At 55.2% G+C, this 27,473-nt stretch overlaps 11 protein-coding genes across 11 annotated transcripts; 5 read left to right on the top strand and 6 right to left on the bottom strand.

Annotated features, from left to right (window-relative positions):
* Positions 1-263: 263 nt before the first annotated feature.
* Positions 264-2,899, top strand: BBK36DRAFT_1200664 (spindle pole body interacting protein; the record flags this gene model as incomplete). The annotated part of the gene is made up of 3 exons (XM_024897140.1): positions 264-1,097; positions 1,203-2,393; positions 2,468-2,899. 3 exons carry the CDS (start codon positions 264-266, stop codon positions 2,894-2,896), a joined length of 2,454 nt encoding a protein of 817 aa, XP_024749630.1.
* Positions 2,900-3,660: 761 nt separating this feature from the next.
* On the bottom strand, positions 3,661-4,725 carry BBK36DRAFT_1135370 (S-formylglutathione hydrol; the record flags this gene model as incomplete). Its single annotated transcript, XM_024892624.1, is given in 5 exon segments — positions 3,661-3,743; positions 3,833-3,834; positions 3,848-3,950; positions 3,977-3,979; positions 4,049-4,725. The coding sequence occupies 5 exon segments, from the start codon at positions 4,718-4,720 to the stop codon at positions 3,663-3,665; spliced, it is 861 nt and encodes a 286-aa protein (XP_024749629.1). The 5' UTR covers positions 4,721-4,725.
* A 513-nt stretch (positions 4,726-5,238) lies between these two features.
* On the bottom strand, positions 5,239-5,559 carry BBK36DRAFT_1200662 (hypothetical protein; the record flags this gene model as incomplete). The annotated part of the gene is made up of 1 exon (XM_024897139.1): positions 5,239-5,559. A coding segment is annotated over one exon (321 nt), but the record flags the coding sequence as incomplete, so codon positions are not given.
* Positions 5,560-8,160: 2,601 nt separating this feature from the next.
* Positions 8,161-8,816, bottom strand: BBK36DRAFT_1141163 (RNA polymerase Rpb6; the record flags this gene model as incomplete). The annotated part of the gene is made up of 4 exons (XM_024893433.1): positions 8,161-8,197; positions 8,253-8,372; positions 8,438-8,746; positions 8,779-8,816. The coding sequence occupies 4 exons, from the start codon at positions 8,814-8,816 to the stop codon at positions 8,161-8,163; spliced, it is 504 nt and encodes a 167-aa protein (XP_024749627.1).
* Positions 8,817-9,311: 495 nt separating this feature from the next.
* Positions 9,312-10,927, top strand: BBK36DRAFT_162073 (transcription factor IIIA; the record flags this gene model as incomplete). Its single annotated transcript, XM_024897723.1, has 3 exons — positions 9,312-9,393; positions 9,465-10,666; positions 10,727-10,927. The coding sequence occupies 3 exons, from the start codon at positions 9,312-9,314 to the stop codon at positions 10,925-10,927; spliced, it is 1,485 nt and encodes a 494-aa protein (XP_024749626.1).
* Positions 10,928-11,548: 621 nt separating this feature from the next.
* BBK36DRAFT_1119414 (hypothetical protein) lies at positions 11,549-13,241 on the bottom strand (the record flags this gene model as incomplete). The annotated part of the gene is made up of 3 exons (XM_024890586.1): positions 11,549-12,895; positions 13,065-13,099; positions 13,172-13,241. The coding sequence occupies 3 exons, from the start codon at positions 13,239-13,241 to the stop codon at positions 11,549-11,551; spliced, it is 1,452 nt and encodes a 483-aa protein (XP_024749625.1).
* A 1,116-nt stretch (positions 13,242-14,357) lies between these two features.
* On the bottom strand, positions 14,358-15,223 carry BBK36DRAFT_1141160 (hypothetical protein; the record flags this gene model as incomplete). The annotated part of the gene is made up of 5 exons (XM_024893432.1): positions 14,358-14,577; positions 14,622-14,866; positions 14,915-14,964; positions 15,035-15,049; positions 15,196-15,223. The coding sequence occupies 5 exons, from the start codon at positions 15,221-15,223 to the stop codon at positions 14,358-14,360; spliced, it is 558 nt and encodes a 185-aa protein (XP_024749624.1).
* A 987-nt stretch (positions 15,224-16,210) lies between these two features.
* On the top strand, positions 16,211-18,575 carry BBK36DRAFT_1135369 (FabD/lysophospholipase-like protein; the record flags this gene model as incomplete). Its single annotated transcript, XM_024892623.1, has 2 exons — positions 16,211-17,195; positions 17,257-18,575. The coding sequence occupies 2 exons, from the start codon at positions 16,211-16,213 to the stop codon at positions 18,573-18,575; spliced, it is 2,304 nt and encodes a 767-aa protein (XP_024749623.1).
* Positions 18,576-19,106: 531 nt separating this feature from the next.
* On the top strand, positions 19,107-21,549 carry BBK36DRAFT_1135368 (protein translocation complex component). Its single transcript, XM_024892622.1, has 4 exons — positions 19,107-19,201; positions 19,323-19,634; positions 19,705-21,304; positions 21,369-21,549. Exons 1-4 carry the CDS (start codon positions 19,172-19,174, stop codon positions 21,527-21,529), a joined length of 2,103 nt encoding a protein of 700 aa, XP_024749622.1. The 5' UTR covers positions 19,107-19,171; the 3' UTR covers positions 21,530-21,549.
* Positions 21,550-22,397: 848 nt separating this feature from the next.
* Positions 22,398-24,432, bottom strand: BBK36DRAFT_1141157 (hypothetical protein; the record flags this gene model as incomplete). Its single annotated transcript, XM_024893431.1, has 3 exons — positions 22,398-23,563; positions 23,628-23,962; positions 24,032-24,432. 3 exons carry the CDS (start codon positions 24,430-24,432, stop codon positions 22,398-22,400), a joined length of 1,902 nt encoding a protein of 633 aa, XP_024749621.1.
* A 1,424-nt stretch (positions 24,433-25,856) lies between these two features.
* BBK36DRAFT_1159343 (acyltransferase-domain-containing protein) lies at positions 25,857-26,884 on the top strand (the record flags this gene model as incomplete). The annotated part of the gene is made up of 2 exons (XM_024894192.1): positions 25,857-26,577; positions 26,694-26,884. 2 exons carry the CDS (start codon positions 25,857-25,859, stop codon positions 26,882-26,884), a joined length of 912 nt encoding a protein of 303 aa, XP_024749620.1.
* Between the last annotated feature and the right edge of the window lie 589 nt (positions 26,885-27,473).

The following is a 27,473-nucleotide window of genomic DNA, read 5'->3' as shown; positions in this document are numbered from 1 at the left end:
CGACCCTCTCGGAAACGACAAGTATAGACCGCTCGAGCCAGAGAGCAGTCCCAGAGCTGCCCCTGCGCGATAACCGGGCTGCAAATCCGGGTCTGCGCCGGACTTGTCTCGACCGAGGCGCTATCTCGTCTGAGAAGTCACAGGGGAAGCTCGGGGAAAACATCTACGTGAAGCAAGCCGACACGACACCCAGGCCTAGAACGACTTTGTGTACAACCTCCAGCGTTCTACAGCGAATTGGCCCGCGGGCAGGCGATTGAACAATGGCGGCGGCTCTGCCCTATGCCTCGCGCTCGAACGGCGCCAGCAGCTCGAATGTCTCACTGCCTCACCATCGCCGGACGTCTCTGTCCTCGTTCCCCCCCTCTCGCACTCCGTCGCAAATATCCTACAACTCGCGCCCATCAAGGTCGCCGCACCCGCCCATGGCCGAAACAGACCGGACCTCGGACCCGAGCGCCAAGTCCAAGACTTCCTCCATCGAACCATCCTCGCAGCATTCGTCCTTGTCTGCACCTCGCCGAACGAATGAGGATACGCACCCGCAGAAGAGGCCCAAGGCCCAGTATCCTCGCGGATCCTACGCCAACCATGTCGAGTATATCCTGGTGGCCTCCTTCGACATTGACCGCGGCCCGGTGATGGAGCACCAATACCCTGTCGCCATTACCGGAGACGAGAATATGTTGGCCGAGTTGATGCTTCCGGATCAAGCTCACGCGCGTAATCAGGACTGGACCATGTTCTTCCTGCACAAGGACTCTTCGCCGGAAGACGAAGACGAGGAAAGGAAGGAAAAGGCCGAAAGGAAAGCTCGAAGACAGAGACGGCGGGACAAGGCGGCGGGACTGGTCCCCGAGGACGGCGCAGAGGGTGGGACTGGCAATGAGAACGAAGACGACGACAAGGACGACGACTTGGACGACGACTTTACGGATGATGAGTCCTCAGATGGCGAGCCCGATGCCGAAGAGGGCGCGCCGCTCATCTACGTGCTCAACCTGGTCAACACCAAGCACGACAAATCCGTGAAGCGAGGCGCCATTGTCAAGGCCATGGCCATCTGCACCAGACATCCCTTTTTGCACATCTACAAGGTAAGCGATCATTGCGCTACTTTCGATATTGCCTCGACTAACAGTGTTGCCCAGCCGCTTCTGCTCCTCGCACTAGAAGAGTACTTCAAATCACCGGTGCCCGAGACTCTGTCCATGCTGTACGACTCCGTCAATGCGATGGACTTGTCTCTTATGCCCAAGTTGAGCTTTCTCGAGAGGAACCTGCTGCTGGCGAGCGACAACAAGGATCTGTTTGTGGAGAAGTTCGAGCGGATTATCCAGATGCGCATGGCAGAGGATAGGGCAGAGACCGCTACGGAGGGGTCCGGCGAGAGGAGCCAGAGCCCGCAGTACACAGGCGGCATCTCGAGGGCCGGCACCAAGGCGCATTTCGAGGGTGGGCAGTCGACGTATTCCGTGGCCCGAGACACGCACGAGTTTGAGAGCAAAGTCATGTACAAGGGCATCCCCATCCCCATCAAGGTGCCCACGGCGGTCATGCCCGAGACAGTGGGCGACTTCTCGCTCATCAAGTTGATACAGAACTTCTCAGAGGCCCACGCCAAGTCGCCGCAGCCGTTTCCGCTGCACCCGCACCTGACGACCAACGGCGTCAACACGCACCCCATCATTGTGCTGGTCAACGGGCTCCTGACGCAGAAGAGAGTCATCTTCCTGGGCCACAACATGCCGTCCGGCGACGTGGCCGAGGCGGTGCTCGCGGCCTGTGCTCTCGTGTCCGGCGGCATTCTCCGGGGCTTTACCCGCCATGCCTTTCCTTACACCGACCTGACCAAGGTGGACGACCTGCTCAACGTGCCGGGGTTCATAGCGGGCGTCACCAACCCTACCTTTGAGCTGCATCCGGAGTGGTGGGACGTGCTGTGCGACTTGCCCAGCGGCCGCGTCAAGATCAGTAGCAAGATTGAGATGGCGCCGGTGACGGAGGGCCTGATTTACTTCCAGCAGCAGCACCCCAACCTCGCCAACACGGCCAGCGGCGTCTCCAACACCACGCAGGACCTGACGGGGGACGCAGCCTTTATGTCGGATATCCTGAGGAGCATCGCCGCCAGGCATGGCGAGCGGGTCATCCGGGCCAAGTGGCGCGGCTGGGTCAACAAGTTTACGAGGATCGCGGCCCAGTTCGAGGAGAGCGTGTACAGCACATCTGCTCTGTACATTGGGGGCCACGACCAGGACCTGGCGCTGCCGGGGGCCAGCGGACACGGCTATGTCTGGCCGGACGACACTGCCAAGTTCAAGGAGCTGGCTGGCAACGTGACGAGGATCGAGGGGTGGCGGAACACGCGTAGTTACTACAGCTACATCCAGGTAAGGCGTCCTCATTCATCTGCCATTGTTTTGGACTTGATTTGGCTAAACCAGACCTACCTTTTCTGTTCCAGGATCTCGCGCGAATATACACCGTCCGCCCGCTCAAGGGGCTGGACCTCGCTCACATGCACGACCGGCTCCGCATGCAGCGCCTGACGCCGTCGCAGAGCAAGGACATCTACCTGACGCTGGCCAAGCACATCCACTCGTACGAGGAGATTTGCCTGCTGCTGGACGTGGCGCCCGAGTCGCAGGCGGGGCTCTTCTACATCGCGCTGGGCCTCTTCCACAAGGACCGCGAGGTGCGCATCAAGACGGCGGACCTGCTGCAGCGCATCTCGGAGCACGAGGCCGGGCAGCACTGGTGGAAGAGCCTCAGCCAGTTTGAGAAGCTGGCGTACAAGCGGATCCGGCGCGAGGCCGACGCGGAAACCAACAAGTCCAAGCTGGAGAAGGAGGGGCTTGTTCTCAGTCCTGTCATGGAGAGGATGCTGAGCTGAGCCCTTCCTGAGCCTGGAGCCTGAAGCTCAAAAACTGAGACAAGTTACCAAAGATACCTATGGATGGTTTTATAAGGAGGTGGTTTATCACTTTGGGGGGGAAACAATGATGACAGCGCGCACAGTTTCTGGTTTTGAGAGTTATACATAATTTTGGCAGCAAGCGATGATGGGATGAGAAACAGAAAATATTCCCGCAGGTCGTTTTATGAATTTCCCTGCTGCATTCATCATGAGATTAGCATGTTGTGTTCTAAGGGGTGGGCGTTGTTGAGATGGTGCGAAAGCGAAGCGATATGGATACCCGCGACGACATGATGGGAACTATTTTACTATCTTCTACATTTATTAGGCCAAATCATGGAAGGTAGACGACGTAAGACGTCTCTGCTCGGAAGATGGGTACGCTGACAACTTTCTTTTGCGATTTCAGCATTTGCCCATCTTGGTTCCGTGATTTTGGAGGTATAGGAGCGACATGGAGGTAAAGGTATATATACCCAGTATTACACCTCAGAAAACATTATCCTTACAAAGAGGGCTTTTGCAATGTGCTATTTCCTTACGATTCAGGCTGGATTAGAGTGCCATTTTGCTAGTTCATGGCGGGCATTCTTTTATTTTACAACAGGTTCAGGGCTTCTCTGTAGCCTCGTTCACTCATCCCGTCATCGGCCCCCTTTTAGTCTTTCGCTGCATGCTAAACATTTCTCCTCTCCAATCATAAGATTCAGGTCCCAAATGTTTTCGTACGCCCAGTCGAGATTTACAACAAGCCCAGGTGCTTAGCATGATGCTTCACATGATCCTCGCCAAAAGTCGAAATGAAAAAGTAAGAATGGTCGTACCCCTATAACGCAACACACACACACCAAGTCAGTCCAGTCACACCAAACAATCAATACTCACACCATCTCAGAGTGAGAAAATCTCAAAGCAAAAACACACATACCTCCTGGTATCGCAGGTCCAAGCCCTCAACTCCCGCCGCCTTGGCCGCCTCGGCAAAGTTCTCCGGCAAAAGCTGTCGCTGCTTGTAAAAGTTGTCCGCAGTCCCCTATACGCCATCGAATCGTCAGCGCCGAATACTTTTTACCCTTTTTCTTTTCTTTTCTTCACTTTCATCTCATGATAAACCCGAGAAAAACATACCACATCGATAAGGGCATTCAAAGAGCCCTTCCAGTGCTTCACCAACTCCGTCGCATCATGCTTCTTCCACTCCTCCCGATCCCCGCCGAGATACCCCGTAAAGGCCTTCTCTCCCCACGGGCACCCGCTCGGGTTCGCTATCGGCGACCAGGCGCTCACGCTCTGGTACTTGCCCGGGTTCTTGAGGTAGAGCGTCAGCGCCCCGTGGCCGCCCATGGAATGCCCCGCGATGGACACGCGCGTGGGGTCGAGCTCCTTGAAGTGGGAGAAGACCAGCTCGGGAAGCTCCTTGGTGATGTACGACTCCATCCTGTAGTTGCGCGCCCAGGGCTCCTGCGTGGCGTCGACGTAAAAGGACGCCCCGCTGCCAAAGTCCCAGGCGTCGTGCTCGCCCGGGTGGTCGGAGCCGCGCGGGGACGTGTCCGGGTACAGCAGCGCGAGCTTCAGGGGCGCGGCGTGGGCCTGCAGGAAGCCCTTCTCGGTGACGTTGTCCGGCGTGCAGGTGAGGCCGGAGAGGTAGATGAGCAGCGGGGCGGGCGCGGCCTCGGAGATGCCGGCGGGGAGGAAGAGGGTGAAGTTCATGGGCCCGCCGGTGAGGGCGGAGGTGTGGGTGAGCTTGAGGAAGCGGCCGCCGAAGGAGGCGATGGAGGCGTTTGTGGTGATGCCTGCCATGGTGGTGGAGGAGAAGACTGAGGGGTGTTTACAGATACGATGCCGGATAAGAGGTTCAATCAAGGTGAGAGGTGATGATCTTGCTAAGGAGAAGAGAGAATCGGAGAAGAAGGGTCTCATTAATAGCTAGCTAGTAGGGAGTTTATGAATGAAGGAAGAAGTTATCATTGACTGTCGTCGAGACTTATGGATCTTTTACCCCACCACCAGAAAGGAACCCCTCCATAGAAGCTCTGGTGTATTTTATCCCCATTTTCCATCATCATGACGCCCGAACTATGTCCGAAAGCAGCATTACCATTAATAAAGAGGCATCGGGTAATTGTATAAACGCTCGCCATATTTCCAAAATGAAGCAGAAACAAAGGGATTGGCCGCCCCCCCGATTGATCGACTCGAGGTAGGTAGTATCGGTCGTTGGGAGGAGAAGAGGCAGGTTGGAGTCGTTGCAGTAATTCAAACAGAGGAGAGATGCAACCCTCCATGATTAGTTCATGGTCATATCTTTTCTGCTGAAATCATGAAGTCGTCGTCTTCTTCAAGGAGCAGTCAAAGCTGGAAATCAGAGTGTTCCACTGAATCGCCCCCAGGTTGAACTTGTTCGCATAGTCAAAGTCGACGCTGCCAAAGGTGCACCCCGTCGGGCTCGTGCAGATCTCGCCGCAGTCGCCGATCCGGGGGAAGCACTCAAACGCCTCGCCGTCCGGGGCGAAGGTGCTCGTGTTCTGGTGGTAGGGCGCGGGCAGCTGGTGGCATGTGTCGAGGGCGTAGACGGAGTAGTTGCAGGTGCCGGTTGCGTTGGCGCCGGTGCAGAGGAGGACCTGTTGTTTTGTTGAAGACGGGTCAGTTTATATATCCAAGGTAAATCGACCAAGGTATAGAGGCAAGACGTACGCCGCCGATTTCGCGCTTGTGGATGGGCGTGCCGGAGACGGCAATGGCCGAGGAGACGATGGCGGTGATGATGGTGCTGAACTTCATCTTGATATAAGATATTCTTTGGTATATCGTATGTGGGGGAGTTGGGGAGGCAGTAGTATCAAGTGTAAGAACCAAGACGAAAAAAGAGTCAAGCCACAGATTGTCTTATAGGTAGATTGCGGTGTGCCGGTGAAGAAAGCTGATGTGCAGACGAGGAGCTGGATGGGCAGATGATATGTTTGTCTCGGACGACCTCTCGTGGAACCAAAGCCAGTATTTTATATCTACGGATTCCACAAAAGCTGCCTTGCTACTCCGATCTCTGTTTTCTCGTGTTTCCATCGCCTCCCTTGCATTCGCTGACCGACGTAATGCAGCACCCACAAAATGCCCTCTCGCTATCATTTCCCAACTGCTATTACTACTAGCACTACATGTACCTACTAGCATCCGTTTTTCTTACTCTTTTTGCCCCATAGAAGCTGCAGCAGGATTCTGACGTCTTTTGGTCCCGTATTGTCCGTGTCCGTTCCTCCCCAGCAGCAGCACGGCGGGCCTGCTAAAGCACATCCATCAGCCTTGGCAATCACCCGAGATCCGAGCAAAGCAGGGCATCAAATGCAAAGAAAACGAAGACCAACAACCAAATCTGGATCCTTCGTACTCCGTATGCACTACTTCCCTCCAGTGTTGCTGCACGCTATCCTGTGCGAGTGCGAGTCCCCTAAAAAGGATGCGATCCGAATGAGGAAACGGGGGCGTGAGACATACGAGAATTGCTGGGCTTTGTCGATCCCTGGGCTGTTTGTTCGTGAGCTGGGGGATGGGCTCGACGTCATGCGGATGGCTTGGCCGACGACAGACGCAGCCGCTGATCGACGTGGGCTGGGAAATACGAGGATGAGATATGGGGATGGGCTGTGTTTTTTTTCTTCTTTTGTGGACTCGATCGATTATTATTTATCATCTTCTTTGCGTGAAGAGGGAACAAGACACGTCATATTGGGCCTTGATACACCGGCTGACCGACCTGTAGACGTTGGGATGGAATACGATCTCTTGACAGCTTAGTACGACTTCCCATGGCAAACTCCCGTCGGTTCTGGAACAAAGAGTTCCTTGTATTGGGCCCAGGACATTGACATTCTTGTGCAACTTTTCAACCTGGACGTTCTTTTCCCTATGTACAAAGTACAACCCTGTTAAACAATCGATCAGAAGTTTGAGCCCTTTTTGTGTCTTTAGGTGATTGTATGTACACAGGCGGCCAGCAAACAACGGTGTACGTACGAATCGAGGATGGACGGCTAATGCATGCAGGAACGGCACTTTGCACCGCCTTTATTATTCTCCGCTGCCGGCTGTTGAGCGACGCTACCTTTATGATGCCTACCTATTAGGAGGCAGCAATGTAAAAACAGGAAAGGAATGTTGTAAATGTCTTGAATGTTAGCTTTATGATACATAATAGTCCAAGAGTCTCCTCGTATGAAGAGAAATATTAACTTGGTGCTCGTCTTTTTTCTTTCCCCAAGGGGCAAGAGCATAAAGACTGGACTTATCGTCGTCTCAAGCAAAGCTGGTTGCTGTGATGTCATCCGGCCTCTGTCACCTATTTTTAGGGAGCAGCATGGACGTGGCCCGGGGTTCAGTGTTAGCGCTCAGGGCGACTGCCGAGGGCTCGGTGTCTTAAGGATAGAGGGCATCCATGTCAACATCTGCCCTGTTCAAAAGTCCCGTCGTCTACAGGACCGCAGCAAGACGTAACGTAGCAGCCGTGATGCCACGAAAAGTCGCATGTGCTGTTTCTCTTTTGACGGAATCGTGGAAGCTATCTTGTGGCAAACAACATCGCTCTTCGCTTAACATACCTTACCTTGGGGCAATGAGTATTAAGGGGTTCAGGCCAAGGAACGGCGGCAAGTCTGGCAGATGCTCCAAACTTGCACCCCAGATATTCAGATCTTCTGTTTGAAAATGACAGAGATAGGTAAGTGTTATTCTTATTGTTTATTCTTATATCTATTGTCGAATTGGTATAAGGCACTTTGCAGCATCCGTAGAACGTAGCTTTTATCCTCCTAATGCAAAATCAAGTTGTACACTCTTGGACTCGGACCAAGTCCAAGCGCTCTCGGCCTCGCATGTGGCTCCTATGTCGTTCTTACGTTGTTTAGTGCAGTCCTTGAGCTAGGCATGCAGTGGCTCCTCAGATGGTAACAACACCAGAGAGCCCCAGCATGGTGACCGAACAGTGCGTGATCCTTGGCCAAGATCAGTTCGTATCACACTAAAGACTGGATGGCGCAATGGGCCAAACATGCCATCTTGAGCTGGTAACCGAGAGCTGAAATCAATCGAATCTCGAAACGCCACGCTGATGAACCAGTTTTTTTCCGTCGACAGGTCAAAGGTAGGGCTGACGAGCCAGGCCATCGAATCCGCCATCTTCTTTCGAAAGGAAGTGGCACGGATCGAGTATCATCATGTTCACCTTCGTCCTCTAAGCCAGGCATCGTCTACTGAAGAAGCTCTTCGCAGGTCCAGTCCTCGTAGCTGTAACCGATGTCAGGTCACTGCCTCCAATCTCTCCAACTGGAGCACAACTTACTATCCATCAGGCATATACCGTCGCACAATCAAAGGGATCTTCTTCTCGCGCAGCTCCTTGATTGCAATCTGCAGAGGATCCGTCTCACCCTCGAGGTCGACGAGCACGGGCGCGTTCATGCTGCAACCAAAAAGTTAGCACATCCGCAACGCTATCCATCTCTTTTCGGTCCCGCCAATTCCCACCTGATTTGCAGGGCTCGCGTGCCCAGGATGCGCGCTCTCTCGTATTTCGTCATGTAGGGCGTTGTCGTGCGCTGGTCGTCGGGAATCTTCTTGTTTTTGACGGACTTGTCCTTTGACGCGTTCGCGGCGGCAGATGGGTCCCCAGAGATGACCACGTTATCCTGGTCATCCCCGTTCAGATGCTCAGCATCCTCGTCTTCCGGAACCTCAGGCTCGTAGAACTCCGCCACCTCGTCCTCTTCCAACACTTGCTCGTCGCTGCGCACAAGGGGGTCAGCCTCCGTCCAGCAGCCGTTTTCCTCGTCTTTGCTGTTGCTCTTCGTCTGCAGAAATGCACTTACCCGCCAACGCTAACATCGTCATCGCCAAAGTCAGACATTGTGAGAGAGCTGAATGAAGCACAAAAGTCTGAGGTGTTGATGCAGAAGTTTGGGTATTACTGGGACAAGTTGCGCGCCTCTCCCAGCTTCAGCCTCGCGAAAAATTATTGATCCAACTTGGCGAATCTTCGAGACTCTCCGTAGTTTTTCCGGCGATATTGGCTAGCGCACCCGTCTGGGCCTCCCTCTAGCGCCTTCCCTACTTGCTGGGCCGGGGCTGTTTGGGCAGGTGTAGCATGTGTGTAGGTGGAGAAGCATACTCCGTTGGTACCTACATAGTGGGCCGTGAGGCCAGGCTATATGCATAATATCACGTGACGTGTGACATGCTACAGCAGGTGTAATTCAACATCGCTATTGCTATTTTCGTCCTTGGCGTTGCCTTATCTTATCGTCCCGTGACCCACCTAAAAGTTTCCCAAAATCTGCCAATTAATTCCAACTCGACGACGACGACGACATGCAAGCAGCTCTGCAGCAATTGACAGGCCGCCATGAGCAAACGGGTGGCCGCAGAGGCGGCGCCTGGAGCGTCTCCTCGCAAGAGACTGAACACCGGTGGCATTGGGGCCTCACGTACGGCTTGGACCTCGCTAGCAATAGAACCCCCCCCTTTGGGAACGAACGGCTAATTCGATATCTTATAGACCTCGATGTAGACGATGGCGATGACGATTATACCCCGACTTCAAGCCGGGCCTCAAGCGCAGAGGTCGACTCCACCATCACAGCCGCGACGACCCCTCGGACAAAGTTCCCGTCCGACTACAAGACGCTGGCATGCTCGTGGCCAGGATGCACCAAGAGCTTCAACCGTCCCGCCCGGTTGAGGGACCACATGAACTCTCACACCAACTCCCGACCCCACAAATGTCCCTACGACGGCTGCACAAAAGACTACATCGAGGACAAGCACCTGAAGCAGCACATCAAGGCCGTCCACACCAACGACCGGAAATACGTCTGCCAGCGAGAAGGCTGCGGAAAGAGCTTCGTGACGGGCACGAGGCTGAAGCGCCACCAGCTGGTCCACGAGGGCGCCGACCGGTTCCGCTGCCAGGACTGCGGGCAGAGCTTCAGGAAGAAGGAGACGCTCAACAAGCACGTGCGCAAGGAGCACCAGGGCTTGCCGGCACATCAATGCCCGGAACCCACCTGCTCGGCGGCGTTCGACTCCAAGGGGGCGCTGAACCGGCATCGCGAGCGGGAGCACGGGCCGCTCAAGTATTGGTGCATGGAGTGCGCGCCGCAGACGCGCGAAGACGGCACGACGTACAGGGTCGGCTTCACGACGGACACGCAGCTGCAGTCGCATATGCGTCAGGAACACCAGAACTGCATGTTCTGCGACTACAAGTCCAGCTCGCTGTGGGAGCTGGAAACGCACATTGAGATCCACCATTCCGGAAAGACGGTCGAGGACCGCAAGACGGTGGCCTGCCCCCACGCGGGCTGCGACAAGAGATTCACCAAGAAGTCCAACCTCAACGTCCACATCCGCACGGCGCACGAAGGCTTCCGCTTCGTCTGCGGCCAAGTCGACCTCGCCGGCCCCGGCCTCGAGCAATGGACCAACGACCAGGGCTGCGGCGACAAGTTCAGCACCAAAGTCCGGCTGGAGGACCACATCCGCTTCATACACCTGGGCCAGGAGCGCCCGAAGCTGTCCAAGGCGGAGAAGCCCGCCACGGCGGACCACCTCATCGACGAGATATCCGGCGTGGCCAACGTCAAGAAGCAGACGTTGCGCTGTCCCCAGTGCAGCGAGGGCTTCATTCGCTACTTTGACCTGAACGCCCACGTCGCATTCGCCCACGGCCCACCTCCCGCCATTGACGACGACGACGCCGTCGACCCAGCAGCATCCTTTGCTGCGACTGGTAACCCATCCATCTTCGCCGATGGTCAGGAAGGGAATCATCATTCTCTCGAGCAGCAGCCCTCTTGGGCGGCGGAATTCACCCAGGGGGACATCTTCTCCGCGCACATGGCGTTTGGGGCAGCGGGGCAGGAAGGCTGGATGGAGGACGATGCGACGCTTTTGATGTTGGCGCGTGGGGAGACGGGCTTAGATGGGACTTCGATCGATCCCACACTGGGAGGCTTTTGAAATGTTGGGAGAAAAATCCGGCGTCTATAATTCTTTTAGAAGGTTGAGGAAGGAGGGTGAACCTTCGCTGCAAGTTCTCATGATGCAGATCAAAAGGGATAAATATCAGGGTTGCTTCTGGAGCAGCTGGACAACAACTACATACTACTACAAGGTAGAGATGACATACACATACAGCGTCAAAAGAGGCGTCACGACATTAATGACAAGCATCAAATTATTCACAAAAAAGTACCAATCTGTGGATTTCTATACCCGTTTGTCCCAATCGCTCACAAATCGTGAGGGGCGGTAACAACAATCAAACGCTTCCATAACCGCCTGTAAGGTCCCTTGTCCAGTACCGATGCAAAGCCAAGACCCTGACGCCCAGATCTCCTTCAGTCCGTGTGTGACAAAAGGGTGCAGACATAAAACGATAACAACAAGCATGCGAACGCTCCTTGACCGTGAATCTAATATACCCGCAACAAAGAGGGAAGTGCTTCCGCCGTACAGAGAGAGAGGGAGAGAGACAACCCCTCATCATGCATAGGAAAAAAAAAAAGGTGCTTATTCAAACCGCCTGAGCCTTAGACGCAGCGAAGAATCCAACATGTGTGAAAAGGGCCGGTAGGTAGTTTAGGGTTCCGCCACCAGAGCGTTGCTGAAACCGAGCAAACACATGCCCAAGAAAGCAAAAAATACACAAAGGTTCTGGTTATGATTGAAGCTCAAGCTCTCCACAAACAGCTGCAGCCCGACACTGACCATGATGCCCGCTGTCAGCGCAAACAGGCACGCATACGCAACTGCGCTCGGCGCCGTGTTCGTCTTGTTGGCAAGCTTGAACCACAGAGCCGCAATGCCTGCGCCAAACGGTTGCGACAAGCCGCCCAGGACAGCCGACCAGGCCATGGCCCGCCAGCGGGATCCAAGGGCCATGTACAGAGGAAGGGCCATGGCAAAGCCTTCGGAAATGTTGTGAACGAACAAGGCCATGAAGACGTTGAACCCGAGCGCGGGGTTGGCGTGGTTCGTGGCATAGGTGATGAAGCCTTCCGGAAACTTGTGGAGGGCAATGGCGATGGACGTTTGCAGACCTATGGAAAGGAAGGCATTGGTCGGAACATGATGGTGATGCTGGGCTTCGGCGTCGCCCTCGTCCATCTGCGAACAGGGATAGGCGTTGTCGCTAGTACTGGAGTCTTCGTCCGTGAGAGTTGTAGAGTCACGAGAGGCCAACCGGCTTGGGCTGATGGGTACGTCGTTGGGATCCCCATTCGCGGGATCATGAGTGGCGTGGAACGAGTGGTGGGCTTGAAAGTGTCCCGTGATGGAGCGTACGGACGAGGGTTGGCGCACACTTGCTGCGCGGTTGCTGAGGTGCTTGAAGCACTCTTGGCCGCAAGGATCAGAATATCCGTAGCAAGGTCCGGACTCGCTGCAATCGCGCTTCATGTCCTTGACAAAGGACATGACCCGCCTGGGGACCTCGAACGCGGAAGAGCGTCTGCTGGAATTGACGGCATCGGCGCCGGTGGTAGCACGACTGCGGGTAGGTGACAGGGAGCTGCCGTCTCTTATCGAATCGCGGACAGGTAAGAAGGGGTTGGGGCGAGTCCGCTCCGAGTTGAGCAACGGGGTCGACTCGCTCATGAGGGGTTGGGCCTCACTGCCCTCCGTAATATCTGATATCTTGTTGTCAGGGGGTCGGGAAAGTCGCCGTCTGGCGCGGCTCGGTCGTGAATGCGCTCGGTCGAGAGGGTGGGAATGACCGTCCTGAGACGCTCTACCGCCATGGCTATGATCGCAGTCAACGACGTGGGAAGGCATAAATTGGTGGAGAATTCGCGAAACAGCCTGGATGCCGAAGAATCCCAAGGCGAAGCAGAGCATCATGACCAGGCCAGCAGCTTGGTCAGACCAGCCCTCCTGCTCAAAGTAGTCTTTAGACTCGGGGAGCATGCTGTAGAGTGAAGAGAAGAGCTGTAGCAGTCGAACAGTGAGGTCAGCCATCTGCGTTGCACCGTTCAATTGATGATGAGACATTGATGCTGACCATGACGCCGAAACTCAAGCTCAGCGAGCACGCGAGAAAGACGTTGCTGTCTTGGATACGGAAATTGGCCTTGCCCGGGAGCAGGCGCACCAAGACGTCGATGCAGATGATGGACGCGCCCACGACGCAGGCTTCACCACACATTGTCAGCAGCCTGTCCACGGCCATACCATAATCGACAGCCCCGTCGAGGCATCACGTACCAACGCCGCTCGCCACGGCCAGAATCCACCCGCGGGTGTCATTGTCGACGCTCGTTGCCGCCAGCAGCATGGCGGCTCTGCTCTCTTCCCTTCTCTCTCCGCGAACAAGATGGGCTCGGCTCGGCTCCTGCGGCAAGCGTCATCAAGCGGTTTACGTGATGTGTCTGTCAGCTGGAGGCAGAGTGGAAGCGTGTCGATGGATGCTCGTGGAAGAAGGCCGTCTTTGGTATCCAATTCTCGAAGCAAGGTTGATGCTTTTCGGCGGTCGTGTACGATTGATTTATAGTGTGAAAGGCAGAGTCGAGGGTGTTTATAATGCAGGGGAGGAGGCTCGGCAGGGCTTTATCAAATAGAGGTGCATAGGCTTGATGCTCTAGCAGGCCGCTGACGTAGGAGGGGCCCGGGGTCTTTTTGTAGGTAAGGGTGCAAGGTAGCCTTTCAGGTTCTTCTACAGCGAGGCGGCGGCAGAGAAGCGCTGCAGCAGGTGCCTAGCAGGGCAGGGCAGGACAGGACAGGACATGGAGGGCAGCAGCCTGGTGTCAAGGTTCAAGATCCAATCCATTTCTATTTTCAGCAGGCCTGCCGTTGGTTCTCTGCAAAGCACATGTGTCTCAATAATTTTTACTTTGCACTGGATCTTCCCCCAGCCAACGATCCAATCAGTGAGTTCCTGCACTGGCCAAAGCGCCGTGTCTCTGGTGCATGTGGCCTTTGTTTTCTGTCTCGTGGTTTGTGAGCTGAAAAGTATACTACTGCCAAGCCCATGACAGTTGAACGGTCAACTCAACCCGCTTACAGATCAGGGATCCTTCAGGCCATCCAGGTTCTCTCCAGTCAGCGACACCCCCGTCACACAACTGGCGGGAGGTGGCAGAGCTATCAAGGTTCTCACGGCCAGGAATTTCCCCCTCCAGACTCACTCCTGACCTGTTCCTCTGACACACATCTTCTCGAATGAGCATCCAATGCATCGCTCTGCAAGGGAAAAGAAAGGAGGAGGTGCGTGCGGCTGGTTTACGCGCGACCTTGAATATGGAATTTACAAAGGGTATCTGCACCGGTCCTCCTTGAAGACGGGTGATATTAGGGCAACTGACATGCAACCTCGCAACAAGCCCTGAGCCGGGAGCAGAGACGTGGCAACCGTGCGCCGCACACCATACCATCAGCATGAACAACATACTGATCAGGGACCCAACAAGCGGCGCATCGAGCATCTCCGATTCCCTCTCGATGGCACCAGCATCCGCCAAGCGCCAACAGCGCCAACAGCACCCTCAAGCGTCGTCGTCGTGGACAGCCGTCGAACAAGGTCTGACAAAGCCGGCACCCGGCCTGGAGTGCCAATGAGTTTCTTGTCCTCACAGCCTGCAATCGCCCTTGTTCCCTCGTAATACTCGAGCTCTCTGCGGCCCGGGCGAAGTTACCTTATTGGCACCCCACTGCGGACACTTTAAACCCGTTGCGGTTCTTTGTGTGACGAATCACGGCATCATGCTTTGTAAACCGCATGCAGCTACGGTGCGAGATGCGAGTTGCCGGGCCAATCGGATGCGACGAATGGCCTTTGATATTGCATTTTCCGTCGATATCAGATGGATGTGGTGAGATGATGTGAACGAGCCAGCTCGCGATCACGGCTGTTAGGGCTACGTTGGAATTTCCAGACTGCAGAGCCATGGTTCCATCATGAATCTGCGCTCCATGAAGTGGCCATGCAACCACATATGCTAATTTACTTACATGTATCCTCGAAGCACATGTTGGCGCCCACATTACAAGATACCCAGGTGCTATAGTTCGATTAGTCAAACTGCAGCAGAACATCAATGCTTCAAACGGTTGCCACCGTATAACGCTTACTTCTAATGTTTGAGCCTACGTACTGGTAGGTAGTCTAGGCCACGGCGGACCGGAACGGCGTCGGATGAGGTGCTTGAGTATATCAGAACCTTACGGGCAGAGCAGCGACCTCTACTACTGTCTAGAGGTACCTAAGGTATGCCCATTCCCAACCCACTTACATCTGATGTCCGAGACACCAAAGGACATTCAAGGGCGTGCGGAATATAAAGTCGAGGAGGAGGTGATAGCAAAGTAGATCTACAAGATGCCTTGAATGATTCCGCCTACTATTGGAAGTACTCCGTACCTACTTGTACTACGGTAGACCGACTCAATTACAGTGCACTGATTTCGCTTACATGATCTAACTTGCGCCGAGTGACCCGAATTTGAGCCATCTAAAGAGCCTACACAAGCAAGATAAGCATCTCAAATAAAAGCGCCAGGCTTCAAGGGCCCCGGGTTGGTGTTGCTCATATCTCGGCAGTGTTTGCATCACCTGAATTAAACGTGCAGACGCAGGCCAGGGTTTCAGCTCCGTCATGAAGATTCCAAGAGCCCCTGATGCACTACTGGAATACGGCTACTATTTATAAGCCATGGAGGAAATTTAACGCATTAGCCTGTATTCGTCAAAGATGAAGTCGAAGATATCGATGTAAATGTAGATATTGAAACCTCCATCAATGTATCTTGTATCGACTGCAACATGGGGAGTGTTTCTGCCTCATCTTTGCTCATCTCCAAATCTTTCTCAGGCACATTCTCCTGCTCGTTCTGGCAAGTTCCACGTTCTCTTCGAGGTGGGGCGCCACCATGCACCTCCCGGGCTGCTTAATTGCTCCCCCGCCTAAGATTTAGGGAGTCCTTCAGGGCCCAGTCCCCCACTCACTCGCCCCAACAAAACCGCAGCAACCCGGGCCAGGAGCGAATCAGCCACCGAAGACGTCATGCATTCAAACTGGTCCCGAGAGGCGCAAAAGGGTCAACTTTTCGTCTTCGGGCATCGATACAACGAATCTCGCAAACACGGTATTCCTATTGACATCTGCGCCGCAATCTTACGACTCCTCGCCAAAATCACACGGGGAGCACGCTTCGCCATATATGAGCTGCGCTGTGTACGGTTACTCTCCTACCCTCTCTCAGGTAGGATGTGATTAAGCTCTCAGGCTGCGACAACTTGCAATCACCATGTCGGCCGACAAGACAACGAAGAAGCCCTATCCCGAGCTCGCCCCCTACGATGCCTCGTACGGCTTCCCCCGCGATCTTTTCGATCCATCAGCCTTGCCAAACTTCGACCGCGATTACCTCGATTCCGAAGACTTGATCGCCTTCGAGACGGCGTTGCAGGCGCCTGATCCCTTACAAAGCCCCATCGACGACACATCCAGCCTCAAGTCGCCGAGGAGCGTCAGTTCAGTCAATTTGACCAAGAGAGATTCGGTGGCTGGCAGCGTCCTGGAAGATGACGTCGCCGCCGTCGCAGCAGCCGCCAGTGCTGCCGGAGGAGACCTGCCTGTGCCTCCCACTCCGAGCATGGGGACTTTTGTCACGGCGCAAAACGACTGGGCGCCCGTGAATCCGGGCAAGTACCGCAACAAGCGAGGGGCCAAGAAGAAGAAGAGAGGCAGAGGCGCGGTGGAGGGCCTGCTGGGAACTCGAACAAAGGACGAGACACGAGAAGGCTATCTGTACCTACTCTCCAAATGGCCTCTGCTCTTCTTTGTCTTCTCGTGGCTTATCGGACTGAGCATTGCGTATCTATCTACGAGATGGTACATTTGGTTCTACGAGCACTTCTGGACGTGGCGAGGCCGACGTGAAATCCTGCGCAAGAACATGCGTAGAACGTCGAGCTATAACGGCTGGGTCGCGGCGGCGAAAGAGCTGGATGACTATCTGGGCCGAAAGAGCTGGAGAGAAGTGGACGACTTTGCTTACTACGACTCCAAGACTGTGAAGCGGGTGTGGACGCAAATTCGCAAGACGCGCCTCAGGGCAGAGGCCCTTGAATTGGAAGGTGACCGGCAGGAGCTGAAGAAGGCTGTTGACGACTTGAGGTCGCTGATGGAGGCCTGCGTCAAGAATAACTTTGTTGGCGTGGAAAATCCAAAGCTGTACAGTCAAACATACTACGGGACCAAGAACCTTGTGCAGAATTTCGTTGACGACGGTAAGCCGCCCGTGTTAGCCTTGATAGAGATCAATTCTGGATACTAACACCCCTGCCTTAGTTGAGAAGAGTCTCCGATTCCTGCTCAAGACGGAACACCTCGAAGCCGACGAGAAGCGGATCCTGTTCAAGCACATACACGCCAACTACGGACGAACCGCCCTCTGCCTGTCCGGAGGAGCTACGTTTGCCTATTACCACATAGGTGTTGTCAAAGCGATGCTTGACGCCGACCTCCTGCCCGACGTCATCACTGGAACGAGTGGAGGCGCACTTATAGCTGGTCTTGTGGCCACCCATACAAACGACGAACTGAAGCAGCTTCTGATACCCGCACTCGCTCATCGAATTACTGCCTGCGGTGAATCAATGACGACGTGGTTCCCCAGATGGTGGAGGACTGGCGCCCGCTTCGACTCGGTCGACTGGGCAAAGCGGTGCTCATGGTTCACGAGGGGTTCCATGACATTTAGGGAAGCATTCGAGCGGACCGGCCGCATCCTCAACGTCAGCTGTGTCCCAGCCGACCCTCATTCACCGACCATCCTGTGCAATTATCTCACAAGCCCCGACTGCGTTATCTGGTCGGCAGTGCTCGCATCGGCGGCTGTCCCGGGAATCCTCAATCCGGTGGTGCTCATGATGAAGACGCGTGACGGGACCCTGGCGCCGTACTCCTTTGGCCACAAGTGGAAGGACGGCAGCTTAAGAACGGACATTCCCATCAAGGCGCTGAACACGCACTTCAACGTCAACTTTACCGTCGTCAGCCAAGTGAACCCGCACATCAACCTCTTCTTCTTTTCTTCAAGAGGGACCGTGGGCCATCCCGTTACGCACCGCAAAGGGCGAGGCTGGCGTGGCGGCTACCTCATGTCGGCCATTGAGCACTATCTCAAGCTGGACATGAACAAGTGGCTCAAGTTTATCCGACACGCAGAGCTGCTGCCTCGCCCTCTCGGACAGGACTGGAGCCAGCTCTGGCTGCAAGAGTTTGGCGGCACCATCACCATCTGGCCCAAGTCCATCCCTTCCGACTACTGGCACATCTTGACAGACCCTGACGCGGAGCGACTGGCGCGGATGATACACGAGGGACAGCAGAGCACATTCCCGAAGCTCAAGTTCATGTCGAACCGGCTCAAGATAGAGAGACTGATAGAGCAGGGAAGGCGAGAGACCAGGCCATGGGCTCGAAGAGGAAGCATGCAGAGGATCTACAGCGACGATGACTTGAGAAGCATCCTGCTAGAAGAGATGGCCGTGACGTCTGCTTCAGTGACGGAGGACGACTCGGAGCTGGATGGCGAGACGCTTACTACTGAGATTAGAGCTACACCGTCGCAAGAAGGCGACGAGAAGGATGAGGTTAGCATTTGACAGGGCCATAGAGGGCAGGACTGAAGCAGATTGATTGTGGATTCAGGCGTATTAAATATCATTGGCGTTACATAGCTGTGCAATACAATTAGCGAGTAGCATTTTGAAAAGGGCATGCCAGAGATGAGGACACATTTTGTCTTATGTTGACAAGATACAACGCATCCATGTGATTCTACGACATGCCTATTTGGATGATTGATCACCAGTCCCCGGAGAAATTGTATGTAAGCAGCGCGGCGTCACTGTACAGCAGCGAAGCCACTAAATCACAGGCCAGCGTTAGCGCCCCAGCGCGGCAACAAGGTGCCTGTGCCGTCAGCGTGGCCCTTATTCTGGCCTTATTGCCGCTGGGCTGGTGGCGCTTCCACGTTCCTTATGAACACGGTGGCGGGACCGAATTTGTGGGGGAGCCGGATTATCCAGTTGGCCCGAGCCTCGCCTGCCGCTCTTGCGCCTTCGCCATTGCTTCAGAGGACAGCAGGACAACTTTTTGAAAAAGGGCAGCTTCAAGCATTTCGCTGGCCGTTCTTTTTTTTGTTTATCCTGCGACTTGACTCATTTGCGAGCCGGCTGAGCTCGACGAGGCCGTCAAGATGAGCTCAGACTACTCGTACGACGAACAGGTATGTGGACATGTTTACCGTTCCTTTCCGTCTGCGGCATGGCGTTTTGGCGAGTGTGGGCTTGAAGCTCTCTCTCGAAGAAGCATGGCTGGCGATGGCTGACCGTTGACTCTCGCTGCAGGGCCAGTTCTTCCCCTTCTTCATCCTGACCGTCACCGGCCTGGTCACCCTTCCCTTGACATACAGCCTCTTCCGCAAGAGCACCGACAACGATGCGCTCGCGCCGCGCATCTCGTCCGACTACACCATCAAGCATGGCGACGTCGTAGCGTCGCTGCGTGCGGCGCAGAAGAGGAAGCAGCGCAAGATCAAGCGGGCCATCTTCGTCGTCTTGGGGTGGGCTCTCATGGCCGGCATGGTCTATCTCATCTTGACGACACAGAAGATCATTCCCAAGATTTGGAACCCTTATGATATTTTGGGTATCTCAGAGGTAAGGAAGACACAAGGCAAGAATGGGTGGCAGGGAGAGGCGAGAGAGCTAACATTTGCGTCAAATGCAGTCGGCTACTGAAAAACAAATCAAGTCACATTACAAGAGGCTGTCCGTCAAGTTCCACCCGGACAAGGTCCGACCCGATCCCTCCAAGAACGAGACGGCGGAGATGCTCAACGACCGATACGTTGAGCTCACGAAAGCATACCAAGCCCTGACGGACGAGGAAGTGCGAAACAACTACATTCAATACGGTCACCCCGATGGCAAGCAGAGCTTCAGCATCGGCATTGCGCTGCCTCAGTTCATCATCGCGGAGGGCAACGGCAAATACCTGATTCTGCTCTACACTGGGCTCATGGGCGTTTTGCTGCCTTATATGGTTGGCTCATGGTGGTACGGAACCAAGCGGATGTCGAAGGAGGGCGTCTTGATGGAAAGCGCCAACCGCCTGTTCCGACACTACAACGAGGAAATCGACGAGGGTGGCATCATCACCGCCCTCAGCACCGGCAAGGAATTTGAAAACATCCTCAAGGGAGACCAGGCTGAATCCGGCCTGTCCAAGGTCGAATCTCGCATCACGGCTCCGGGCGAAACCGCACCATTTGCCTGCGGCTTCTCTGTCAAGGACAAGGAGAAGCTTGAGGATCTGGACAGCGGCGTGCGACGCAAGGTGCTCGCCTTGCTGTGGGCTTACCTCGGCCGTGTCGAGCTCGACGACCCTGCGCTGACCAAGGCCAAGTACGAGGTCGGCGCGATTGCCCGGACACTGAACCAGTCCTTCGCCGCGATTGCGCTGGCATTTGGCAGCATCGGCCCCATCGCGGGATCCTTCAAGGCGAACCAGCACCTCATTCAGGCTCTCTCCCCCAAGTCTTCTCCTCTGCTCCAGCTCCCGTACATCACCGACAAGGTTGCCGCGGCTATTGAAGGCGACTCGAAGATCCACCTCACTGTGCAGCAATTCATGGACCTCCCCGACGCCGAACGGCGACGACTTGCTATTGGCAAGGATCTGCTCACTGAGGAGCAGTACAAGGAGGCCATCAAGGTTGGCAAGCAGCTTCCATATCTTCGCGTCGCCAAGGCATTTTTCAAGGTCACCGGCGAGAAAGTCATAATTCCCTCGTCCCTGGTTACCCTCGTCATCAAGGGCCGCTTCATCCCTCCCGGTACCGAGTCGATCCCGCCCATTGACGAGCTGTCCCTGGAGGACATTGACCCCGCTGAAGATGATTTGGATGCGCTCATGGGACGCAAGAAGAAGACGATCAAGGGCCCTGATGGAAAGCCTGTCTCGGTTGAAGAGAACTCTGTTCTGCCACCTCTGACTTTCGCCCCTCACTACGCTCGCGAACATTCCCCCAAGTGGTACGCTTTCCTCAGCGATTCCAAGCAAGACAAGATGGCGGTTCCCCCTTTCACCTTTGACAAGTTTGACCAGCCCATCTTTGACGAGGAGGGCAAGCCCACGTTCAACATGCAAACCCTCAAGGCCCAGTTCGCCGCTCCCCCCCAACCGGGTCACTACACTTTCTGCATGCACGTCATTTGCGACTCATATGTCGGATTCGATACCAAGATGGAGGTTACCCTCGTCGTCGAAGATGCCAGTAAGGCGGCCCAGATGGATGCCGAGGATGATATCAGCGAACCTGAAGAAGGTAAGACGCCCCGTTCACCAACCTCAGCCAAGTAAGAATGAATGCGCTAACATGTAGTTTGCAGACTCTATTGCTGGACAGATGCGAGCGCTGAAGACCGGTCAACCCGTTGGCCAGAGCACCAAGCCCAAGCGGAAACAGGAGAGCTCCGATGAAGAGTCGGGCACAGACGAGGAAGAGGATGACACGAGCGACACCAACACGGACACGGAAGACGAGAGTTGAAAGCCCTCCCTGGCGCGGATGAATTCGTCAAGGAGCATTTGTTTTATTAGACTGAAAGGGAAAATCAACAAAGCCAAGTATTTCTGGCGACCTTGCAAAAAAGAAGAAAAAAAAAAAGGAGAAAATCTGGCTCAAGGCACCACGTACGTGCATGGTGAAGCGCAAGCTGATTTTGCATTCTGAGCCACCCCAGGTATACTCGGGAGGCTACACAAGGGTAACCGGCTCTGGAGGCCGTAATCTGCCGGCATGGAGTTTTGTCTTTTCTGTTTTCAGCGGCTTATGGGATTTGGGCTGTGTTGGGTCGTGAGTCTTGTTCTTTGTATTACATAGTCCTTTTTTTGTTTTGTTGTTTTGGTAACGTAGATTCATAGTAGTAGTATTGAAGCTACACATTGGGATTGACAGGGAGGGGATGAAACTACATGTTTTCTTTTCAAGCAACGCTGCTCTAATGGGTCAAAAGTTGAGGTTTTGAAGTTGACGCTTTCCAGTATGAAAAGTTGAGGTTTACATGTGATTTATTCCGGTATGAAAAGTTGATACTACTTGTGTGTGTTGAGGTTTGTGTCTGTCTGTGTGTGAACACTTGGTCTGTACTACATCTATGTACTACCTACGTTATGCATTCTCGCATCATTATGGTCGCAAACAGGAAGTAAAGAAAAGAAAAAAGAAAAGAAAAACAGCAGAACAAATAAACTCTTTTCATCATCCCGTTTCGTTGCATCGTTTGCATAATCATCAAAAACAGAAAGCCCTCGTCCCATTCCCATCTCCGCCAAACGGAGACGTGGGGAGCTCAGAAGAAAGTTAAAAAGCCAAGAAAAGGAAGAAGAGCAAAGAAAACGTGGCCGAGCTCTCAACTCTAACATACCCGCACGCCACAGACCTCGACGCCCTTGCCCTCAATGACGGCCCGTCTCCCGAAATACACGGCCGCGAGCTCCTGCACGAAGAGGGCGTCGCTGGCGCTCCAGACGTCGAGGCCCATTTCCTCAATGGACCGACTGTCTATCGTGATGACGGGGAGGTCATCGGATTCGTTGCTGGTGCCGTTAGGGATGAGCTCTTGGTTCTCATCGTCGTCGTCGTTGTTGTCTTCTTCGTCGTCGTTGGGGTCGTCGTCGTCGTCGTCGCGGTATGGTTCGTCTGCGGCGTCGACAATGTCAATCATGACGGAGAGCATTTGCGTGGTGAGGCGGTGGAAGTAGGTGATGATGGCCAGCTCAATGTTGGCCTCGCCGTCGACGCCTGCGCGCCGGCCGGCGAGCGAGGCGAGCGAGTTGCTGAGGGGCTCTCCTAGGGGGGGTGATGAAGGGGCAGCCGACGGGAATGACATGGAGGCGACGCGGGGACTGGTGGGCGACAACAGGTCGGCGAGGAGAGCGGCATCGCGAGTCGATTCTTCCTGCTCTTCGGAGCGGATCTGCTCGCCCGCGCTGGCCCACCACATGAAGCCGTTGTAGGCAAAGGCAGCCCAGGTGACGGGCTCGACCAGGTTGTCGGCGCCGCCATACGGTTCGTCTTTGACGACGCGCGCGGAATGGCTGGTCGACAGCCTGACTTGTGACGTTTCGGATGCGGGAGACGGAGGGCCGTGATGGCCTGGAGTGGCGGGCGCGAGTGCGGCAAGGCGCGCGAGGCCCGTCCGCAGGGCGTTGAAGCGACGAAGATCACGCTGAGTAGCTTTGACGACTTTGCCTCCGGCATACTCGACCGTCGGCCAGGCCTTTTCGCTGGCATTTGCCGAGTGGTCTGGCGGCATCGTGATGAGCATGTCCCAGAGGGTGTCCTTGGTGGCGAGGATGCTGTCCGTGGTGCAGGCAATCCAGCCAGAGCCCGATTCGTCGGCATCGTCTACAGCACTGTCATCGCTGCGGGCTCGCTTGGAGGCCTTGAGGTCGTCCATGAGAAAGGATATGTCATGCACGCCAATGTTGAATAGGGGTCGGAGACGCTGAGGTGGAGAGGGCGTGGGCAGCGCGTCTGCAATGGAGTGGGGGATGTTGGATAAGATGGAGATGTCATATACTTTGGGGGTCAGTCCGTCAGCCTGTCTGTCATGAGTGTTCTTGTGCATCTCAGGGTTACATACCAAAGTTGCAGATCTCATGTACCGGCGCGTGACAGGAGATCAAGATGCGCTGTCGAAGCAAGGCGGCCCGGTGGATGGGGAAGATCAGGGGGCCGAATCTGTCCAGCAGCTCGGCCAAGCTCCAGGCGGGATGGTAGGGCGATAGCTTGTGCTCGGGCTGAAACAGAGAGACGCCGTCGGTGAGGGATGAGTTTCTGCCATGCGTCTTGCGGAACTGGTCGGGGACTGGGGAGAGGGGCGTGTTGACGGTCGAAAAGGTCTCTCCTTCTTTTGCCTTGTTGGCGTCCCAGTACTTGTCCAGGATCTCGGTCTGGTTGCGATCCTTGGCGAGGGTTCTTTTTTTACAACGGCGAGGTGTCAGTACAGACCTTGCGGCGTGGAATGGAGACAAAGGTCTAACTTACGCCGCCATCTGCTTCAGGTTCTCAGCATGTCTCCATGCGCGCCCCAGCCGTCCATAGCTGAGAGGAACGAGGATGCCGACGGCAATCATGCGCGCATGGCGGGCCTCCTCCTCTTCGCATGGCTCGTTGACGAATGCGCTCAGGCCGGCATGGGAGCCCTCGTGGACAAAGTAGATGAGGTCGTCAGACACGGTATGCAGGCCCGACGGCAGCGACTTGTACTCGACGACGCCCTCCAGCTCGAGCCCCGGCGCAGCCCGCTTCCAGGCAATCGTGTAGCCGGCCTTGACATCGAAGTCGATGAGGAACAGGGCGGCAATGGGCGGGAGATCGACGAGGGCGGCGGTAGGGGGAGGAGGGACGGAGAGGGAGGAGGGATGGGCTCGACGAGCTGGAGCCATGGCGGGTTCTGGATATGGCTTGTCGGATGGATCAATGGCTCAGAGCATGATATGGATTGGACCGAGTTCGAGCAACGGAGCTCATGCGAGAGGCTGGAGATGGCGGATGGAGCAGAGAGATGCGTCGGCAGGCAATCGATAGCTCATGCAATGCGGCAGAACGGAGCACGTATGTATGTACATATGAAGTACGACCGACGTAGGAGCAGACGTGCAGCACGGCGGTACTGCTATCGAAGCAAAAAGTGGACTGATGGAGAGAGACGAGAGAAACAACGGTCTTGACGCCCAAGAGCCCGGGGGGCAATCGACCAGAAGCAGCGGGTTAGGCAGAGCAGCAGTTGAGAGAGGCCGCGATTCGCGCGAGCTGCCGGTGCCGAGAGAGACGATTGCAGTTCAGAAGCCGAGCGTCGCCATGCTGCGGGTTGACCTGTCTGGGCATTACTGTAGATGGACAAGAACTGACAGGGGATGCAGCTTGAGCCGAGGGTGGACCAAGCAGGCAGTCCATCGGCCGGGCTGCTCCGGGTTAGGTAGGAAGAAGAAGCTATCGAGATCACGTGATGAGAGTGGCCGCTGCCGCCTTGCTGTAAGATGCTGCAGCCAAGGAGGAATAAGAGGTTGACTGTCGCATATGAGGCTTGAGATTATTGCACAAGTACATAGCAAAGTAATAATCGCCATCAACTGCCTCGAACATCCCATGTCCATGACACGGAAATCGTGCCTCATCCCGCCAAAACCACACAACCTCAACTCTCCCCCACGCGTCCAGTCCTCGCCCATTTCCAGCCAATCACATCCCCCCAACCCAACCCAACCCAACCACCGCCCCTCCAAACTGCCTCCCCCCAACGTCATTGGCCCAAAAAATCCCACCTCCCATCCCACGCCCACCTCCTCGGTTCACGAGTACCTGCCGCCGCCGCCCAGCGACGCCTCATGCTGCAGGTAGCTGATACCAACTTGGACTTGAAGAACCAAAGCCATTTTCTCCAACAGAAAATTTAACTCTTTATTCCTTTTTGTCTTTTTAGTTCCCGTGCCGTCAAAACGTGGGACTTTGCGCTTGTGATTCCCTCGGTCCAAGTAGTACTTCGTCCGCCTGGTCACGCTTCTACGTTCGCCGGCTTTCTCTACGCTTCTTCTTCTTCCTCTTCCTCTTCTTCTTCTTCAACTGTCTCCAACAGCAAAGGGAGAACAACAGCTCGGCTTCACAACGCAAGAGCATGGAACTGTAGCAGGACCAGCCCTCGACCCTCTTTTTCCTACCTCGTCATCAGTTACTACCCTCTCTTTCAACTACCTACCCGCCTCTCGACCAGTCCTCGCCCGAGCCTCCTCCTCTGAAGCCATCGTCTCCCAGCAGCAGCAGCAGCAGCAGCAGCAGCCTCGCAGTATAATCATCTCAGAGAAAACCAACCATGGTCCTCTTCCTCGGCGCCATCGCCAAGTTCCTCGCCGGCTACGTCGCCCTCACAGCCCTCTTCTACATGCTCTCCCTCGCCGCCGTCCCCAAGGCGGCCTTCGCGGCCCGCTCCCTCGCCTCCTACCTGACGCTCGTCGCCTGCGCCCTCTACGGCGTCGTCGCCTCCATCGTCCTCACCCTCGTCGGCCGCCAGCAGATCGCCCAGTGGGCCGTCGCCCGCGCCTTCCACTACGCCATGCGCCTGACCACGGGCGTCGAGTTCGTCGTCGACGACCCGGACGACGTCCTCGGCTCGACCCGCCCCGCCGTCTTCATCGGCAACCACCAGACGGAGCTCGACGTCCTCATGCTGGGCGCCATCTTCCCCAAGTACTGCAGCGTCACGGCCAAGGCCCAGCTCAAGCGCGTGCCCTTCCTGGGCTGGTTCATGAGCCTGAGCGGCACCATCTTCATCGACCGCAAGAACAGCAGGGACGCGCGCTCCGCCATGGACGGCGCCGCCGCCGAGATCAAGACGAAGCGCCAGAGCGTCTACATCTTCCCCGAGGGCACCCGCAGCTACGCCAAGGAGCCCACGCTGCTGCCCTTCAAGAAGGGCGCCTTCCACCTCGCCGTGCAGTCCGGCGTCCCTATTGTGCCCGTCGTCGTGGCCAACTACAGCCATATCCTGTACATCAGGGGCATGGTCTTTAACGCGGGCAAGATTCCCGTCAAGGGTATGTTTCCCGTTTGCGAACCCCCCCTCCTCCTCCTACTCCTCTTGTTCCCACATGGTGAGAAAAGAATTGATCAAAAGTGAACTAACGCCACAATGCTTCTTTTTTCTTTTCAGTCTTGCCCCCCATCCAAACCAAAAACCTCACCTCCGCCGACGTCGACGAACTCACCCAGTCCACCCGCGACCTCATGCTCAAGGAACTCATCAGCCTCACGGAAAAAGCCCGCGGACAACCAATCGCCGTTCCTGCGTCTCTCAACGGTAATGCGACGGCGAGGAGCACTGCTGTTGATGCTAGCAAGTAGACGACGGTCATTGAAGGCTGCCTAGATCATGAAAGCGTTTAATATAGCTTGATAGAAAGAATGACGCCCGATGCTAAATGAGGGCCTAGACAAAAAAAAAAGAAGCAAAACTACATTCTGTATGAGCGAAAAGAAAGGAGGAATAAGAGATACTAGGAAGAGAGGGGGGGCAAGGATGGGGTTACGGCGGGCATGGAATGGGACGCATATTACCCTTTAGAATAGAATATGGCACGACTGCTGGGACGGGGAGCAAACCTTCACATGAGACGAAAAAAAAAAACCAGGAAAGACAAGGCAAAAGACGTAAAACGTAAAGGCAAAAGAGGAAGAGGAGGAGGAGGACGAAAGATAAAAAGAGGACGGACGTTTTTGGTCTGAACAACACAACGCGCAAAGTCAATCTCGAATTGATACCCCCATTGGAAAACGCCACAAGCAACCGACACACAGAGCAAGCAACCTACCTACATTATATGCTTCCTAGCATAGCACGAAGTAGTCTTTTCATTGGTATTGTTTCGTATCATCTTTCTTTCCAATTCCTATCAAACACACATAAGGAAATAATGTATAAGTCTAAAAACGC

This window comes from Trichoderma citrinoviride (genome assembly GCF_003025115.1).
Source record: "Trichoderma citrinoviride strain TUCIM 6016 unplaced genomic scaffold BBK36scaffold_7, whole genome shotgun sequence".
In the NCBI taxonomy this organism is placed as follows: domain Eukaryota; kingdom Fungi; phylum Ascomycota; class Sordariomycetes; order Hypocreales; family Hypocreaceae; genus Trichoderma; species Trichoderma citrinoviride.
The sequence above is the reverse complement of the archived record's forward strand: the minus strand, read 5'-3'. Positions and strand labels throughout refer to the sequence as shown.

Bases quoted from the DNA above. Each gene is read 5' to 3' on its own strand.
- BBK36DRAFT_1135368 (XM_024892622.1), top strand. From the start codon at position 19,172: ATGAGCTCAGACTACTCGTACGACGAACAG. The intron at 19,635-19,704 runs GTAAGGAAGACA...CGTCAAATGCAG, and splicing joins ATATTTTGGGTATCTCAGAG to TCGGCTACTGAAAAACAAAT. The intron at 21,305-21,368 runs GTAAGACGCCCC...TGTAGTTTGCAG, and splicing joins TATCAGCGAACCTGAAGAAG to ACTCTATTGCTGGACAGATG.